Below are 16795 nucleotides of genomic sequence, written 5' to 3'. Positions count from 1 at the left end.
CCATCCAGTGTGCACGATCGATACCGTTCCCTCAGGCCAGGGGTTCCCCGTCCCGGACACGGGGGACCCCTAAATGTGCTGGTTCGTGTTCCAGCTGAGCTCTGAGTCACCGGAGTTTATCATGAGGAGGGACAGCAGCCAAGTTCACTTTCACCTCAGCGGCCCTAACTTGTAATCATTCCTGAAGTCGTTTCCCAAATTAAAAAAGGCCTTCAATCCCTTTCGCACCTTGGTATATTAAACGATCCCTGAGCTGACTGGCGTGTTTAGAAAATGGCTGGATGGAAAGATATTCTACAATATCAACGCACTGCCATATTGGAAGGTCATACTGGAACACAGAAGGAATCTGTACGACTTGGTCTCGGGCTCAGATTGGACACCTTCCCAATGAATGTCAATGAATTAAGGGATTACAAAACCGGAAAAACATATGGTTGATGCTGGAAGATGTTTGGCAGTAAATCTTCTTTGAAGGGACTCTTCTCCAATGGGTGTGTGCACGAGTCTCAGAGCTACATGAGGTGCTCTAAGGAGTGTTGCAGTCGTGTGGGGTTTTTCACTGAAGGCAGCGCTAGATTAGAAAAAAAGCTTAACATGGAGAAAGGAAAGCACGCACATCCTAAATATCAGATGGGAAACCCAGGAGACAAGCCCTCAATTCTGATTAATACCCTGTGGGCATCCCTTTGGCCTCATAAAGGGTGTAGTGTTACAGTGTCCGTAGGAAAATATTATCCTTAAGCTTCAATCCTTCCTTGTCACCAGTGACCTGGGTCACTCTCATTTTCAACCGCTGCCAGATTTGTTCCTCTATCCGAAAACCATCCCAAAGATCAAGTGTCAAGTGTATTCCATAATTTCACGGTGAATTAACCTCTGGGGCATGTGTAATTCTATTTGGACAAGGTTGCCTTGGTGACATGCAGTGATGACTAAATGCTGGTGTGAAAACTCTCACAAGGATGTATGAGGACATTTCCTGGCCTGCTCATTCTGCACAGCCTGCAATATGAATGAAGGCGTACTGTTTTTTCTCCCATAACTGCTGTTAAATCTACTTAAAATTAATAAAATACACTTTATCCTTTTAGCTGTGGCCTAGATGCACAAAAACTATAAGGAAAATTAATGCTACATAATTAATAACACATTATTACAGTATTACTTTTTTCCTAAGACTCAGAGTGGATTTCAGGACAGCTACATTGCATAGTAAAAGCTTAAAAATCCAAATTTGTCAAAAGGTTTATTTCTGTGCACTGTACAAAGAAGACTCTTTTTTTTCTTTTTTGTTTTTTTTACACTACTACTCCAACAGCGGGTGTCATTCAAGATGGGGTCAACACCTGGTCAATACGTCTCTCCGGTCAGTCGGTGTCCAAATCAAGCCAGGCTGCTTCAGTCAGAGCGCAGGAGAAACATTGACAGCTGCTTTGTCACAGCAAACCAAATACAGCAAGTTATTATGAGGAGCACCAGAAAACACAAATCAGCTGGTAACAAATACTTCATATTTTTATGTTCATTAAAAGATGAGGCAGAATATAAAACTTTCTGACAGTCACTCCAACACGAAATAAATCATGCATATGAAAAATAAAGCTACATATTCCCTTAAAAGCAGATACCATATTAGATGCACTAGGCATGAAAAGGGCCATAGTACATAATCATCCATCGTTAATGAGAAACAATTTCAGTGACTGGAGGCAAAGTGCACAACATTTGAAAGGATACAAACAAGATGAGGCCACGTTTGCACATAGTTAATGGATCTTAGGATCTCAAAGAGCTCTTCCTTAATGAAAGCAAGGTATCATTTTCAGCAACTTGACTGGGTATATTGCAGCAGGCTCCCACAACCCTTGGTGTAAAGACGTGCCTCCTCTACCTGTATCCTATGATATGTACTTCACCATTATTCACTGATGCCTGGTTTACAGCCTAATCTGAACAGATGTTTAACGTCTGCACTGGTACATTGCTGGTCCTGTATAGACCTCTACAGACCTTTATAAATTTTTGGGTATAGCTTTCCAATCAGTCCAAAGCACTTTTGAATTAAGACATGGTCCCAGTCATTCAACTGATGAACAATGGCCCCAGTTTTTATATTGTCCCACACTGGCCCTGGAAGTGATGCTCCTACAGTATTTAATCACAGTTAAATGACCAATTTCAGTTATATTACACTAGTTTCACTTGATGTTATAATAAAGCGATAGAATACGACTAAAGTAACAGAAATCATGGGCTGTATTTTGGAAAGTTGGAATGTAATCATCTTCGTGCAAGATCTCAATGACTTTGACATTTCAGGCCAGTGGTAAAATATGATTAGGGATACTATTAATGGGACGGATGTTTTTAAGTTTAAAACTGTTTTTTCCCTCTTTCAAATCCTGCTCCACAAAGGAAGTTCCACATGCTCCCAATTTAGTAACATCTTGTATTTCTGACCCCGAGGACAAATACTCGAAGACAGCCTGCCAGAAAAGGATGGCTGTAGCCTTTATAAATAGCTTATGGTAGCTGACCATGAGTACTTGTAATAAATAAAGCGCTGGCATCAAACTAGAAATGCGCTCTCGGATCTCCTATTCGTGTCATTCCTCTTTGGTCACATAAGGATAAAAAAGACTCAGAAAAAAATATTCCTCGGAGGGCACTTCATTTCTGCGGAAGACCCGGCAACAAATTATTTATGGAAGCCTCTTTGGGAAAATTCTGAATTGTGAAGCATATATTCATTGAAATGGAGATTTTATTTTTGCACATCTTCCGCAAGTACCTTTGAAATGTAACTTGGTATCCGTTTAGCTGGGGGTCACTGTGCTGGCAGGCGGTTGTGTCCACATACTTTTGGGAGAGTGGTAATAGCCTAATTGAAAGACTTTAACACTTCACAAGGCAAGAAGTATGAGGGGAAGCCAGTGACAGTCTGTATACACTGTTCCAGCGACTACTAGTGTACATCAGTTGTCATCACACCATTTAAGTACTTTTGAACTTCATTTTCAAGGAGGAAAGACAGCAATTATTCTTTCTCGTATTCTTATTATTATTAGGAGGGCAGCTCAGTGGAGTCCTCAGTTCCATTCTGGACCTAGGGTGCTGTCTGCATGGAGTTTGTATGTTCTCCAGGTGCTCCAGCTTCCTCTCACAGTATGTCGCAAAGACACACTGGAAAGTTAAGTGGCTTCTGGGAAAACCAGCCCCGGGTGAGTGTGATGCGATGGACTGGCGTCCTGGTTTGCCCCGCTATGTGCCCCTTGCTTGCTGGGATAAACTCCAGCCCCCCTGCAGCCCTGAACTGGATGAAGAGGTTGGAAAATGAAGGGATGGACATAAGAGGCACTCTTATCCAGGTCTTTTAACATACAAGAATTACACTTCCTTAAAAAAAAAACACAATATTATTGTTGTTATCCAGTTTTGCACGTTATAAAGTGTACTTCACAACCCTGAAGTCAGCAGAATCACAGGAGGGTTATATTGTACCTACATGCTGTAAATTTAAAGGTATCGTAACCTTATTGCCTGTGTTATTGTTGTTTTATTCAGTTACTCAGTTTAAAATATGTTGAGTTATATAGAATTCTCTATTTCAGTTGGTAGTTAGATTTATGTTAATATACTTTTGTTTTGTTTGTATTCTTACAAGTTTCGGGATAATGTAACTAGAAAAAGGGCGAGATCAGGTAGAGAGAGAGTTTTGAATTATCCAAAGAATATTCTTCCCATCCTCACTGGCAGAGTGTTTCACCACCATCGGCACGAACCCTTCATTATTCGGCCTCCATCGGCGACACTTGGCGGCGCAGCCGGCGGGCTTCACCCGCGAAGAGCTGCGCTGCCACAGCCGGGCGCCGCGCTCTCCCGGCCGGCGCGGCTCCACCGCAGCCCCGCGGACGCAGAGGCCGAGGCCGCGGCCGGGCAGTGTTTGCGTCACCATGGCAACACCCCCGGGGGAATCCACCAGGACAGGAGCTGTCAGTTGCGGGGCCGGTGAGCAACTTGAGGGCGCTTGAACGGCGAGGATTTATTTTGCAACTTAAAACTGCAGAAAAGGAGTAAAAGCGACAGTCACATGGCATTGAGAAACTAAGGGCTTTTGGCTGTGTTTTTTTTTTGGAAACGGTAAAACACTTTCGCGATTTTTTTTTAAAAAACATCCCAACTGATATTTGTCCAGGGTGTTTAGGGTGAAGATAAGCAATTGTAATGAGTTTAATTTAACTTCAAGACGCCCCGTTTATTATTTATTCTGAATATTAGTTTTTTTTGGTAAATAAGTGCCTGGTGCTTGGCAAAAGTTTATTCCTGTGCGTGTTTTTAACCGCAATAAAAAAAGCGAAATAACCTATAGTTTTGCTGACTTTTGCTGTGTTTATAATTGCACTCGATTGGTTTGCGCTGTGAAAGCCAAATGCCTCTTCAGCAGGATAATTTGTTCGTTTTGCATGTGTTGAAAATGAAGGCTGCGGTCTTCCCTGGACTGAGATGGAGAACCAGGACGACTCGGCCTTGAAGGTATGCAACAATTGGATCGATACTTCTTATTTCAATCGGAGTGCCTGAGAAACGACCCGGAGATATTGAAACAATGTTTAATCCTCACATGCTAAATACGTGGTCTATGATAATATACCTATTTGTGTTGCTATTGTTGCGTGTTGACATTAAAAATGAGGAAATCTACATAGTGTCTTTAAGCAAGTTGAAATGACGCTAGGAATACTGTATCTATTACTGAAGTCGAGATGTATTTGAAGATGTCTTTGCTACTTTATGCACGTCATTCGTAAATCCCAATCTGATTTTCCGAGGGGGTCGTTCTTCCTTCACGTCCTGCTCATGTCTCTTGTTAACGCAGGTACTGCGACAACAGCTGGAAACGTTTGAAGCGCTGCGTCTGCAGACCTTGAAGACCGTCTCTTCAGTGAGTAAAACCCCACCCCGGGATGATCCGTTCTTGCATGGACCCAGAGCTCCGTTACAGGTCCAAACTGTGACCGCCGGCGGCTGCCTGTGTGTTTCAGAACTACAAAAGCAGTTCCCAGTCAGGCAGGCTGTGCCCTGAGTACAACAGGGGGGCTGGTGTCAGTACTGCGCAAGAACAGAGAGAGGTCAAAAACCAGAAGAGGCCATTCAGGCCAGATAACGCGTTTGGCAGGTAGCGATAGGTTGCACGGTGGCTGGGGTCCTGGGTTCAGTTCTGGGAGTTTGCATGTTCTCCCCGTGTTCGCGTGGGTTTCCTCCAGGTGCTCCGGTATCCTCCCACCGTCTAAAGTTTTCAACGAACAGTAACCGCGCCTTGGCTAAACCTCATAGGCTAGGACACTGCCACTGTGCAAAGACGTGCACAGGCTAAAGAGGTGCTGGACGGTTAACTGACTTCTGGGAAAACTGGCCCTGGTGTTTAGTGTTTAATGTTTCTTTATTAGCCCTATACAATTTCTATACAATTTCTTGCATTAGGAATTCGTCTTTTCGCATACCCCAGCTTTTCTCCATGGAGACACAGACAGGGAGAGAAGCTTGGGGTCAGAGCGCAGGGTCAGCCATTGTACAGCGCCCCTGGAGCAGTTAGAGTTAAGGGCCTTGCTCAGGGGCCCAACGGAGTAGGATTCCTCTGCGAGCCGCGGGATTTGAACCATCAACCTTCCAGTCACAGGCGCAGATCCTGAGCCACAGAGCCACCACTCTGGTGTGAGGGAGTCTGTGTCTTTGTGCACCCTGTGATGGCCAGATGCTTGCTGGGATACTGGGAGAGGCTCCAGCTCCCTTACAACCCTGAACTGGATAAAGTAAAGTGGTGCGGATTGGATGGATGTTTTTCATTTTGTGAAGTATCAGGTCTCCTCTTAATCTTCTCTGGTCGAGACTAAAATGGTTCAGTTCTTGTTTCCTGTGAGTGTAGGACATTGCTTTAAGCCCTATATGGTATCTTTTCTGGACTGATTCCGAAGCAGCAATATTTTTTTTTGGTGATGATTAAAATTGTGCGTAATATTCTAAATGTGATCTTACTAATGCATTATCCTTTAAATATGATATATCAAACATGAATCTTTAACCTGATTTTTTTCTAGGTCCAGTCAGAAATTAATGAAATATTGAGCAGTTCTGAGCCTGAGTGCAGAAGTGATCGTGCTAGCCCTTCAAATCCCTCAGGTTCAACTTCTCCAAGGAGGGAATTGCAGGTACAGTATTCTTTTTCATCTAGCTGTAATTGTAATTTTTAATAAGCAGATTGAAACTTACAGTATTTTCAAATGTTTTAAAATGTGAGAAATGCTTTATTTTCAGGGCGTGCAAAATCCACTTTTTATATCTGCATTACAAATTCAGTTAGTGTGTTAAGTATTCATTAATACCGATTTAATAAATTACATATATCAATTATTATTAAATTCATAACCATTTGATGAGTTATTACTGACCTCTTATACTGAAGGCTAGCAAAATATTTGATCAGCTTTATGTTTTTAATTGAATGTAAAAAGGAAAGAAATAGGTTCTAACGTGTTTGATGTTATTTTTCCAAACTGCTTCTAAAGACTGGAAGAAATGTGCCAGATTCACCACAAGGGGGCGCCGTGGGACCTCTGCAGACTGATGTTGGGAGCAATATAACGCCCGTTCCGTCTTTAAAGAACAGCCTCAGCCATGCGGTGACCTCATCTCCAAGGGAGTCTTTCGTCAGCACTTTGTCTTTTAAAATGGGAGGACAGGAAATTAAGCGCGCCTCTAACGAAAACAAATCACACAGACAAGAACCCTTACACTGCCTTGCTGATGCTGGTATGTATCTGGACAATGGTGGAGGTCCCCAAAACCGACATTCACCAGCTGCATCCTCCACAGTGGGCAGATATCCCTTGTCCCAGGCTTCTCCAGACCGTAACCAGGACCTCTGGAGCACCCTGGAGAAAGTCAGCATCGCCAGCGAGCTGATGAAAGAGGAGATGGAAAGGTCCCAGAGGCGGGAATTAGCTTTGGCGCTTGAACTCGAGTACCTCAAACAATCAATGAGGCCTTCCTCCAAAGGACTGAGTGATGATGAGATGAATCACAGTCCAAGGGGAGCTTTTCATCACGAAGGAGACCTGCCAAATGCGTCAGGTCTTCCATTAAACACGGATGGTAAATGCGAAAGGATTGCGAAGTTAGAAAAAATGGTAGAGAGACTACAGAATGCCCAGGTTTCCCTGGAAGAAAATAACCTGAATCTCAGGAGGCCGATCAGAGGAGGCAGTGAACACCAGATACCTGCAGATTCCAATTGCACTCACCCGCACGCTACCCAGGACACAACACATACAGGACAAGGAATGGCTGATAATAGAAACCTCATTCCCAAGGCCAGCCAGATGCAAACAGCACAGTTCTGTGTTTCTGAAAATGGTTTGGAAACACAAAGAGAGGGCCCAGGCATTGAGGCCAAAGGTGATCGGAAGGAGACCAAAGTCCTTGTAAGGGAAAGTGAAATGCCTGTGATGATGAACTCCTTGCAAAGTGATAAATCAGAAAAAGAGGCTGAAGACATGTCGGCGCTGAAGGGCCTTGAAATTGTAAGGCCTCGTGAGCCCTCCGAAGAGCAGAATCTGGCAGATGCGGACCAAGTCACTCGTCTCGAGAAGGAAAAGCAGGAGATTGAAAAAAAGTTCAAGACGATGGAGGAATATAGTAAACAATGTGTTAAGGAACTGAAGAAACTCTTGCGAAAATATGAAGACCTGAAAACCCGTAACAGAGCTCTTGATGGCCAGAACAAGCAGCTCTTGTCAGAAAAACAGATGTTAATTAGCTTCCTTGACGCAGTGAAAGAGGAGAAACAGAGAGCTCACGACAACACGCTCAGCATTTTGAAGGAGAACGACAATATCAAAGACTTGCTGGACAAGGCGAATCAAAGCTTTGCTCAGCTGAGAGGCGAGAAACAGCAGCTGCAAGGCAAGGTGGCTCTTTTGGCGAGTGAAGTGAGTCACCTGACAGAAGCGCTTGGAACCAGTAAACTGGAAATCCAGAGACTTGAAGGGAAGGGCACTCTGCTTCAGCTGATACAGGAGGTCCACGAGGAGAGGCCCAGTGCTGATCTGGCTCTCCAGGATCCTGACAATGTGAGAAGGATCCTGCAGAAGGAGGTGGGGCAGCTGGTTTCCCAAAAACAAGCAACCGAGAAAAAGCTCCAAGATGATATCCAGACAGTCCAGGCAGAAAGAGTCCTGAGCAGTGTGAGCAAAGAGTGCGAGGTGCTATCTGTTGTGGTGGCCCAGCTGAGGGAGGACAATCACGTCCTGAAGCAGGAGCTCGAGCAGAGCGCTCACCAGAGCCTGCTCCTCGAGGGCACCGTCAAGGGACTGAAGGAAGAGCGAACGCTGTTGGAGAACTGTCTCTTCACCGTGCAAAGCGAGAAGGAAATCCTGCAGCTGGAAGTTCGAAAGCTCCATCGGGATTACCTTGATCTCAGCAGCACCGTCGCCGTTCAGCTGGGGAACAGAAGCCTGGATGTGTCCAGCAGTTCTCTGGGCTTAAAAGATTTATCTGATGCTAAAGATGGTGACTCCATACATGATGGCCCAAGAGGTAAGGTTCATGTTGTTTACTCTTACATAGAAATACTATTTCATCACGACTAATAGTAAATTATTATATCATCACATATGGAACTGAAATATTTATATTTTATATATGTACATAATAAGCGCTGTTTATTGCATAAGAAATTTAAACTCTGTCCTTGATCAATTCTCATATTTTGATTAAAACAAAATCAGCATAACTGTTGTACATTCTCTACCTTATCAACCCCTAAGAAGATGAAAACATTTATTCCAAAGATTCTACCATTAGTGTGTTTTCAAACACACATTTTTATTTTTTAAGGAATTTAACAAAAGCTTTTGCTTCACACAAATAAATAGGACTTGGTTGTTTTTCTCTGTTTCAGAATTATGCAAAGGTCTCTACAATATGAATGTTTTTTTTACAGTGTATATATTTTGCAGGCAATAAACTATTTAAATTCTTTGTGCTATCAGTTCAAACACAATCTGTCTGTCTTCATGGCCAACTTCTTTAACATTGAAAAAAAACAGTCTTCCACACTGAGAAGAAAAGGGAAACACGAAGCTGCTGAGCATTTAAAATAAACATTCTTCACACACAAAATAGGACTGGTCTCAATTCAAAAGCTTCTTCTGAAAGGTCTGATATGGTTGTGATCCCACAGAGAAACTGCAAATCGATCTGATAAGGAAGCGGTTTGAGGAAGGAGAGCTGAGAAGAGAACAGAGATCTAAAAGTACTGGGGGTCGGTGTGACCTGAGGCTGGAGAGAGGCCAGGCAGACAAGGATCCGAGCATCACGTAGCCCCTTGTCAAATCGCCACCAGCAGGAATGAAGAAACTCGACCAAACAGGCTCTTTTCAAGATGTCAGATGAGCTAAATGAAGCGGCGTGCTCTTAAGGCACCAAACATTATTTTATTTTCCAGCAGCAAACTACAGAAATAAAAATATGTGCTTTTTTTAGTGACTTTTCTTTGTTTATCCTTTGCGCAAAATTCCGTGAATCAGGGTGATGCTTTCAGTTCTTCTGTATATGGAGCAACGTCAATCCCACTCTGTGCCACAGTGGCTCACTGGGTCAGAGCCTATCCCGGCTTCCTTATGCTCCCAAGGAAACAAGCATGTTTTTGCATTCACAAGTCACTCAAAATGCGCTTCATTCAAGTTGCAGAATATGAAAACAAGATAAGTGATGTTTCAGGTCTCCAAGAAGACTTCTGAAATATTGCCTTGTTCAAGCTTCCTATGGCACCTTTACATTCCATAACAATCTTCCTGTTTCCTCCCTCCATCATTCCTGTCTGACAGAATCAGACTAATTTATCAGTTATGTTGAATAACATGTTCTCAGTAAATAGATCTACTCTTTAAAACATAACTTTATTTGAATAAATAAAGTGAAACAGTCTCCCACTGACTGAAGTGGTTTAACTGACACTCTTTCACTGTGGGGAGTGGAGGAGAAAGGTCCACGTGAGCAAGAGGAAGAGGTGATTGCTGTGGCCACGTCTTCTTCAGAACAATCCCAGGAGTCTGGGGATCAGTATGCCATGACAGCAGGTATGCTCATGTAGTTCCCAGCATGCACTGATCTAAAACAAAATGAAAAAGCCCATCACATCAGTGTCGGTGAACAAAACAGTGCTTTACTTCACTGCCTACCTGCAAACCTGCTAATAAGACATTATTGTCAAAAAGGACATAAAACTTTTCATTTCAAAGGACTCCCAAAGTAATTCATATGTACAGTAGGAAGGGACACAACCTCTCATGGTCTCCACCAATCCATAGCAGCAGCACAGCAGATCAAGTCTTGCCATTTGAATTAAGGGGGAAAATGAGGAAGACCAGATTGCACAAGCCCAGAGTGGAATTAAACCATGACACCAGAATCAACACCCCTCCTCTTCCGAACATTAGCTTAGTTTCTTTAATGACATTGATGTGATGAGTCAGCTCATCACCAGAGCAGCACTTCCTACAAAGTTGTCTCGCTGGTCACCAATTCAGCTTGAACCTGATACATTCCAATACTTTTTGAAGTCACAAAATACCCATGTTTTATTTAGGAACAGATTTAAGTTGTTTTGAGGTCGCCCTGACTGAAATAATTGAAATAATTAAATTAAACACCGGCATCCTCCAATTGGTTGTTTTGAGTTTACCCTGGTTGACTACTGAAATAATAAAATAAAAACTGGAATCCTTCAATTGTTTGTGTCCCATACTCTCAGTCTTAGTCTGACCTATGTCAAGAGCCAGCTGTGATCAAGATTCCCCAAGCAGCAGTATATTACAGGACTGGGCAGCCTTGTCTTGGTGAGAGTGTGGGACTTGAGAATCTTGCCCTTAACTACTCCTGATAACACTTATGCTCAAGTAGCCCAGCAGCCCTAGTGCTAGTGCTGGCCGAAACTGTACAGTCTGTTCCTGTCCTGGCGGGAGGTTTGCAGCCATAAAAGCTGTGCCGATTAAGAGATGGCAATTCAAAGGTGGCGAGGACAACAAAAAAAACAACAGGGGCTGGTGATTCTGTTATTTTAAAGACAGGTTTCAATTCAGTGTAACATACTTCATGAAAAACAATTTCCTCCAATACTCACAGTTACTCACAGGGAAGCTATAGCATTTGGGGTCAGTATCTCTCTTCCACTTGTACAGATATGATATTACCTCCTTGTTGATTTGTACCATTATTCCAGAATGTCCAGTATACTGCTGGTTAAACTTCTGACTAGGAATCTTACTTGTTGACGTTAGCTGTGATGATGCTTTTCACAGGCATGCTCTTAGGTCCAGGCGATGGGTGGAATATCTTCCCCTCCTTGTTGGTTGTGGCAAATTTGGGCTTCTTCACGATGTAGAGGTCTGCAGAGTGGGAGGGATAAGGATCGAATGTCCCTGATTTCATACCACCAATCTGGAACAAGAACAAAATGAAAAAAGGCTAATTTTCATTTAGTTATATACTGTATTTGTGGGGAGTAATCTACCAATTGCTTTTATAAAAACTCAACCAACTTGTAAATTGCTCTTAAACCAAGTTTAACAATGCCCATGGCAAGGAAGCGTGACCTGAGCGCTCCTGCAGCAGGCTTACCTGGTGTGCCTCCTGAGAGCATCTTGACCTGGTTTGCCTCCTGACAGTATGGTCACCTGGTGTGCCTCCTGACAGCATGCTCACCTGGTGTGCCTCCTGACAGTATGGTCACCTGGTGTGCCTCCTGACAGCATGCTCACCTGGTGTACCTCCCCACAGCATGCTCACCTGGTGTACCTCCCCACAGCATGCTCACCTGGTGTACCTCCCCACAGCATGCTCACCTGGTGTGCCACCCGAGAGCATCTTGACCTGGTGTGCCTCCTGACAGTATGGTCACCTGGTGTGCCTCCTGACAGCATGCTCACCTGGTGTGCCTCCTGACAGCATGCTCACCTGGTGTACCTCCCCACAGCATGCTCACCTGGTGTGCCACCTGAGAGCATCTTGACCTGGTGTGCCTCCTGACAGCGTGAAGAAACTCACAGGAGTGGAGCGGTGTTTGGATAATGAAAGGCCTTGGAAATGGCCTTTTTATTTTAGATCAGAGCAGACAGACAGAGCAGAGCACAAAAGTACATTGTGCTGTCTTGCTTCCCCGCTGTATTATTAAACTTACAGTGAAATGTGTAAGGATGGATGCTGTTCTTTGGGGGCGGATTCTATATGAAAAAATACTTACCTTTTTGGCGGGCGAGCTTGGCTTAAATGGCGGTGTCCCTTTCTTCTTCTCTTCTGGTTTCTTTACAGGCGGCAGGGGTTTATCGAACTTGTAGGGATTGGTATCGAAAACCTCCTTTGGGTAAAGGTTTAAATGAAAGGCTCCTCCCTTGAGCATGGACCTGTGCGCTGCCACCTCTTTCTGCAAAACAACATTGATTCTTTTTTCTCAGGGAGAAGAATGGTAATTTACAGATGTGAAGCATCGCGCATTCAGTCCCCACGTGGTCTCCGTTGTGTTCCTTTAAACCCAGCACCAGCAGACGCCTGTCCTTCTTCAGAGTTACGATCCGTCCACCCGTTCCCTAACCACATTATCCAATTCCGGGTCATGGGAGAGCCGGAGCCTTCCCAGCAAGGAACGGGCGCAAAGCCGGATACACCCTGGGCAGGACGCCAGTCCATCAAAGGGCCCAAACACAGACACACGAACACTCACACCTAGGGCCAATTTTCCCAGAAACCAATTAACCCACCGGTCTTTGGACTGTGGGAGGAAGCCCACATGAACAAGGGGAGATCATACAAACCCAACGCGATAGAGCGTCCCCGGTCCAGAATTGGCTTGTTTGCAGAGGGCTTGGATTCGAGGGGGCATAGCTGGTGAGTTTCAAACGATACATGTACATGAGTTATCTAGCGCGTTGTCAGGGGAATCCTGATCCTGGAGAGCTGCATGCCTGGGGGGTTTATGAAACACCTCACGTTTCCAAATGCCTGAGAGACATTGAGTGCAAAACAATATAACGAAAGAGTCAGACCATTCAGTAACTGACAGCCTCAGGGAATGAACACCCACACGTACACAAGACTGTATGTGAATCACCAGCGAGGAATTTATAGAACTAAAGACAGGTAGACTACAGCAATAACAAAAGTGATTTAGATGAGTGGGGTAAAAGTAAATGTAGCTCAGTTTACTACCACATCGTGGACAAGTACTCCTGGATAAAGCAAGAACAGAATCATGAAGCTGCTGACAGGAGTAATAAAAAATGCCTGGACAAGCACAAGTAGGTGACATGCTCCTCTATTCCATCTGCATTCTTTGTGTCTTTTGTTTAAATCTGTTAATTGGCTTTACAACAGAAAAACTACAGCTCTTGAGAAATAGCTTGAAAGCTACTTCTCTGTAGGTTAAGAGGTAGTTTTACATGGTGAACATATAAAGACTCTGATGCTAACTTGTTCGAATTATTTAATGACAGGATTTTTATGAGTGCTTTTCCAAATTTAAAACATTTCATGCCTTTGTGTTGGAAAGACATTGTTCCTAAAGAAACAACTGCAAAATAATCCCGTGATTATTGTCCATGATGATATGTTTGCTACCATCCATATGATAGCTGTTTTTTTATCAAACCAAGCTCACCTTCCTGATTTCTCTCGCTCTATCAAAAGGGTCAGCAGTGTATGGGTACTGTTTAGACAACGTGACATTGGGATACCTGGAAGAAATGAGTTAATAAATAAGAAAATAAGAAAAAAAACGAACTGAATATGGTAGTCTAACTTAATGATTAATTTATTCTGAATTAAATAAAATTGTAACACAAAGAGAAAATTGAAACTGTTATTGCAAACACGATGCATGGTCCTCTATTTCTTACCCGTATCCAGTTCCCATTTTTAAGGGGTTAGTTAAGATGTTCTTTCCTGGAGACTTGTAGGGCTTCTTGGGTACCTGCAGTGCACTCATTGCTGCAACAGGGCCAGACAGTGTTCCATAGCAGCTGCCAAGTCCTGACCTTGAGCACACAGAATCAACACGATTTAAGCCAGAGTTGCCACAGTGACTACAGTACCTGAAGATCTGGGTCTCCCTGTGAACCTCTCATCTGTGTTTAACAGGCTCTCTGTGTTTAACAGCTGTTTAATCATGTGACCCAATTCACTTTCGTTGTCACTATGCCTTGAACTATTTACTTTTAATCAGCTGCGAAAAACTTTGTGACAGCAATTTCCAGCAATAAAATGACTACAATGAAAGCCCCGTGTTTCTTTGGCTACCGCCTCGCAGGCAACAGCATGGGAAAAATGCTCCCGGCGTCAATAATCCAAAATCAACTGATAACCTGACAGACCCACTCCGACCAAGAATATCCAGACATCACGTGTTTGCATAAAACAAGACTTTAGCAGTGGGCTGCAGGGGGCGCAGTTACGATCACTGCTGCCCCCTGCTTGGGCCCTGGGTTCAGTCCTGGTCTGCGTGAAGTTTGTAGTGTATATTCCCTGCGTTCACGTGGGTTTCCTTCGGCTGCTCCAGTGTCCCTCACATATCCCAAAGATATGCTGGTACGTTAACTGGGTTTTAGGAAAACGAGTCCTGGTGTGAATATGTGTGTCTTTGTGTGTGCCCTGCGATCGACTAGTGTCCTGCCCAGGCTGTGTCCTGCCTTGGGCCCATTGCTAGCTGGGATAGGCTCCGGCTCCAGTTAGAAATGGATGGGTGGATGGAAGTATTTATCAGTTCGGCAGGGCCTCGGTCTCTTCATAATAATCTCTAGTTCTGGCTCGAATGAAGCTTAGCCGTGCCCTCCAGAGTGTTTAACGGAAGACACCACACAGTGTCACAGCACACAGTTCACATACAATAGAATCAATTGCTCCCATGACCTGCGAGAACATCCCTTCAAGCACACAGCAATGGTACTTTTGTGGCTTCGAATTGAGTTTTTCAAATGGGGATATCGGGACCACAACCGAGCGCGTCATTTATACTGTCGGCAAACGCAGAACAACCCCCCCCCCCATTGTGTACAGTTAGGAAAAGGGAAATCCTTACGGTTTCTTCTCTCCGTTGCTGGGAAGAAAGGCCTTTCCCACGTTCTTCTTGGACTGCTGCAGCCGGAACTGTCTGCGGAGCTTCACCGGGTCGCTGTAGGCCTCTTTCTCAAAGATTCGTTTGTACTGGGAGTCAAAATAGCCCACCTGTAGGGCAGACTTCACCTTGGTGCCGCCTGGCATCATCTGCTTGCTCTTCTGGGCAGATTCATTGAAGGGCCCTTGCACGCCAACAAGTAATAAGTAACTGATTAGAAACGCTGACCGTAGGGTTTCAATCGATCTATGGTTGGAAATATATTAGTCTGCAAGAAATAAATGTTAATGACTACAGGAGGATTTACATACCTTTATATGAGAATGTACCTACTATATGAGAATTTACACTGTGTTATACTATACACTGATGGTTCTTACAAATAAAACGTGTGACATAAGAGCAACGTCAGGAGGCTGTATATCTGTACATGTTCCTCTGCATAGTCAAATACGTCCAGTTAAGAGCTAAGCTGGGAGTAGGTAGGTGATGAAATCCTTCAACTGGCCAGTACAGGACTTAGATCAGCTTACAATTACTGAAACATATATATTTTGTTTTTTTTTTCTGACAAATTTCAATAACACAGACAAAAACCCACGATGGGAATAAAAAAGCAAACCCAACTGTTGTAGGGGGAGGTGTACTTGTCTCCAATGGAGATGTAGCCCATCTCCCGGAAGAGACCGATCCTCTCCATGTCTGACTTTCCTTCCTGAGGCATGGCTGGGGAAACAGACCGCCGTGGCGCAGAGCAACACTGAGGAGGGCTGTTCGGTCAGGAGGGTGTCTGTCTGGAAACAGAGCGAATGAGACCAGCTGCCGCAAAAAATCAGAGCTTTCACCGTTTCTCAAAAGGATTGCTTTCCTATTTGCAGAATTAAATGATTCCCTTTGCAATTCTGCAGCATGGATTTAGATCCATAATTTAAAGATTCTGCTTTGCCATATTTATTATTGTATTTGTATTTGTACATTGCTTGTACAGTATGTATTATTTGTATGTATTTCAACTCATCATTGATGTCTCATGTTTATGTTGCAGACAGGGAATTAAATTCATCCTTTTAATGTTAAGAACTTCACTATTATACATGAACTAAGTCAAAAAGAAGGACAAAACAGCATGGGTGCATTACTTAAAATAAAAAAATAAGAAAACATTTTTTAAATACCTTGTTTAAAAATTAGGACCTATCACCACCTGCAAAGCGTCTGTAGTCTATGAAGATGAAATAATAATAGACTTTTAAGCAAGTACCTGGACCAAGTAGATTTGCAGTCAGAACCAAAGTGTGATTAAAAAACAATCAATTGCATGAGGTTTAATTAGGTATCATTATCATGTAACAATCCATACAATAAAGCAGTATTTATTTTCATTTGCTTGTTTTCAGAAACAAAGGCATAAAACATTCAAAACAGCAGGAAATCTCACCCGAGCGATTCAGTATGTTTTTTTAAGCTATTAAATGAAAGATACTCCGCTTTTTCTGCAGCACTTACCAGCCGCTCATGCCTGAAGCAGATTGAGTCTATGTTTCTTGCTGGCTTCAGATTTGTTTACACCGTTACCTTGGAGCCGGACGGGCCCACGAGAGTATGGCAGTCAAAAAGGATGGGGGTGAAAAT

General features: G+C 43.5%; 2 protein-coding genes across 6 annotated transcripts; one reads left to right on the top strand and one right to left on the bottom strand.

Moving 5' to 3' along the window:
• The first annotated feature begins 1296 nt into the window (after positions 1-1296).
• Positions 1297-9547, top strand: si:dkey-256e7.8 (coiled-coil domain-containing protein 110). Of its 2 annotated transcripts, none has more exons than XM_015345349.2 (6): positions 1297-4011; positions 4484-4536; positions 4880-4945; positions 6099-6209; positions 6567-8595; positions 9242-9547. In XM_015345349.2, the coding sequence occupies exons 1-6, from the start codon at positions 3957-3959 to the stop codon at positions 9379-9381; spliced, it is 2454 nt and encodes an 817-aa protein (XP_015200835.2). In that variant the 5' UTR covers positions 1297-3956; the 3' UTR covers positions 9382-9547. The 2 variants fall into 2 exon arrangements, with proteins under 2 accessions (XP_015200835.2, XP_015200837.2); XM_015345351.2 differs by having other exon boundaries at positions 1297-4143.
• A 393-nt stretch (positions 9548-9940) lies between these two features.
• Positions 9941-16730, bottom strand: cfap96 (cilia and flagella associated protein 96). 4 transcript variants are annotated; one of them, XM_015345352.2, is made up of 9 exons: positions 16670-16730; positions 16339-16385; positions 15791-15957; positions 15128-15347; positions 13950-14087; positions 13712-13787; positions 12302-12481; positions 11327-11499; positions 9941-10171 (listed from the first exon to the last, which is right to left on the bottom strand). In XM_015345352.2, the coding sequence occupies exons 3-9, from the start codon at positions 15885-15887 to the stop codon at positions 10120-10122; spliced, it is 936 nt and encodes a 311-aa protein (XP_015200838.2). In that variant the 5' UTR covers positions 15888-15957; positions 16339-16385; positions 16670-16730; the 3' UTR covers positions 9941-10119. The 4 variants fall into 4 exon arrangements, with proteins under 4 accessions (XP_015200838.2, XP_015200840.2, XP_015200839.2 ...); XM_015345354.2 differs by having other exon boundaries at positions 15791-15953; positions 16670-16710; XM_015345353.2 differs by lacking the exon at positions 16670-16730 and adding an exon at positions 16602-16628.
• Positions 16731-16795: the final 65 nt, after the last annotated feature.

Source organism: Lepisosteus oculatus, chromosome 1, assembly GCF_040954835.1.
Source record: "Lepisosteus oculatus isolate fLepOcu1 chromosome 1, fLepOcu1.hap2, whole genome shotgun sequence".
NCBI classification, from domain to species: Eukaryota; Metazoa; Chordata; class Actinopteri; order Semionotiformes; family Lepisosteidae; genus Lepisosteus; species Lepisosteus oculatus.
The sequence above is the reverse complement of the archived record's forward strand: the minus strand, read 5'-3'. Positions and strand labels throughout refer to the sequence as shown.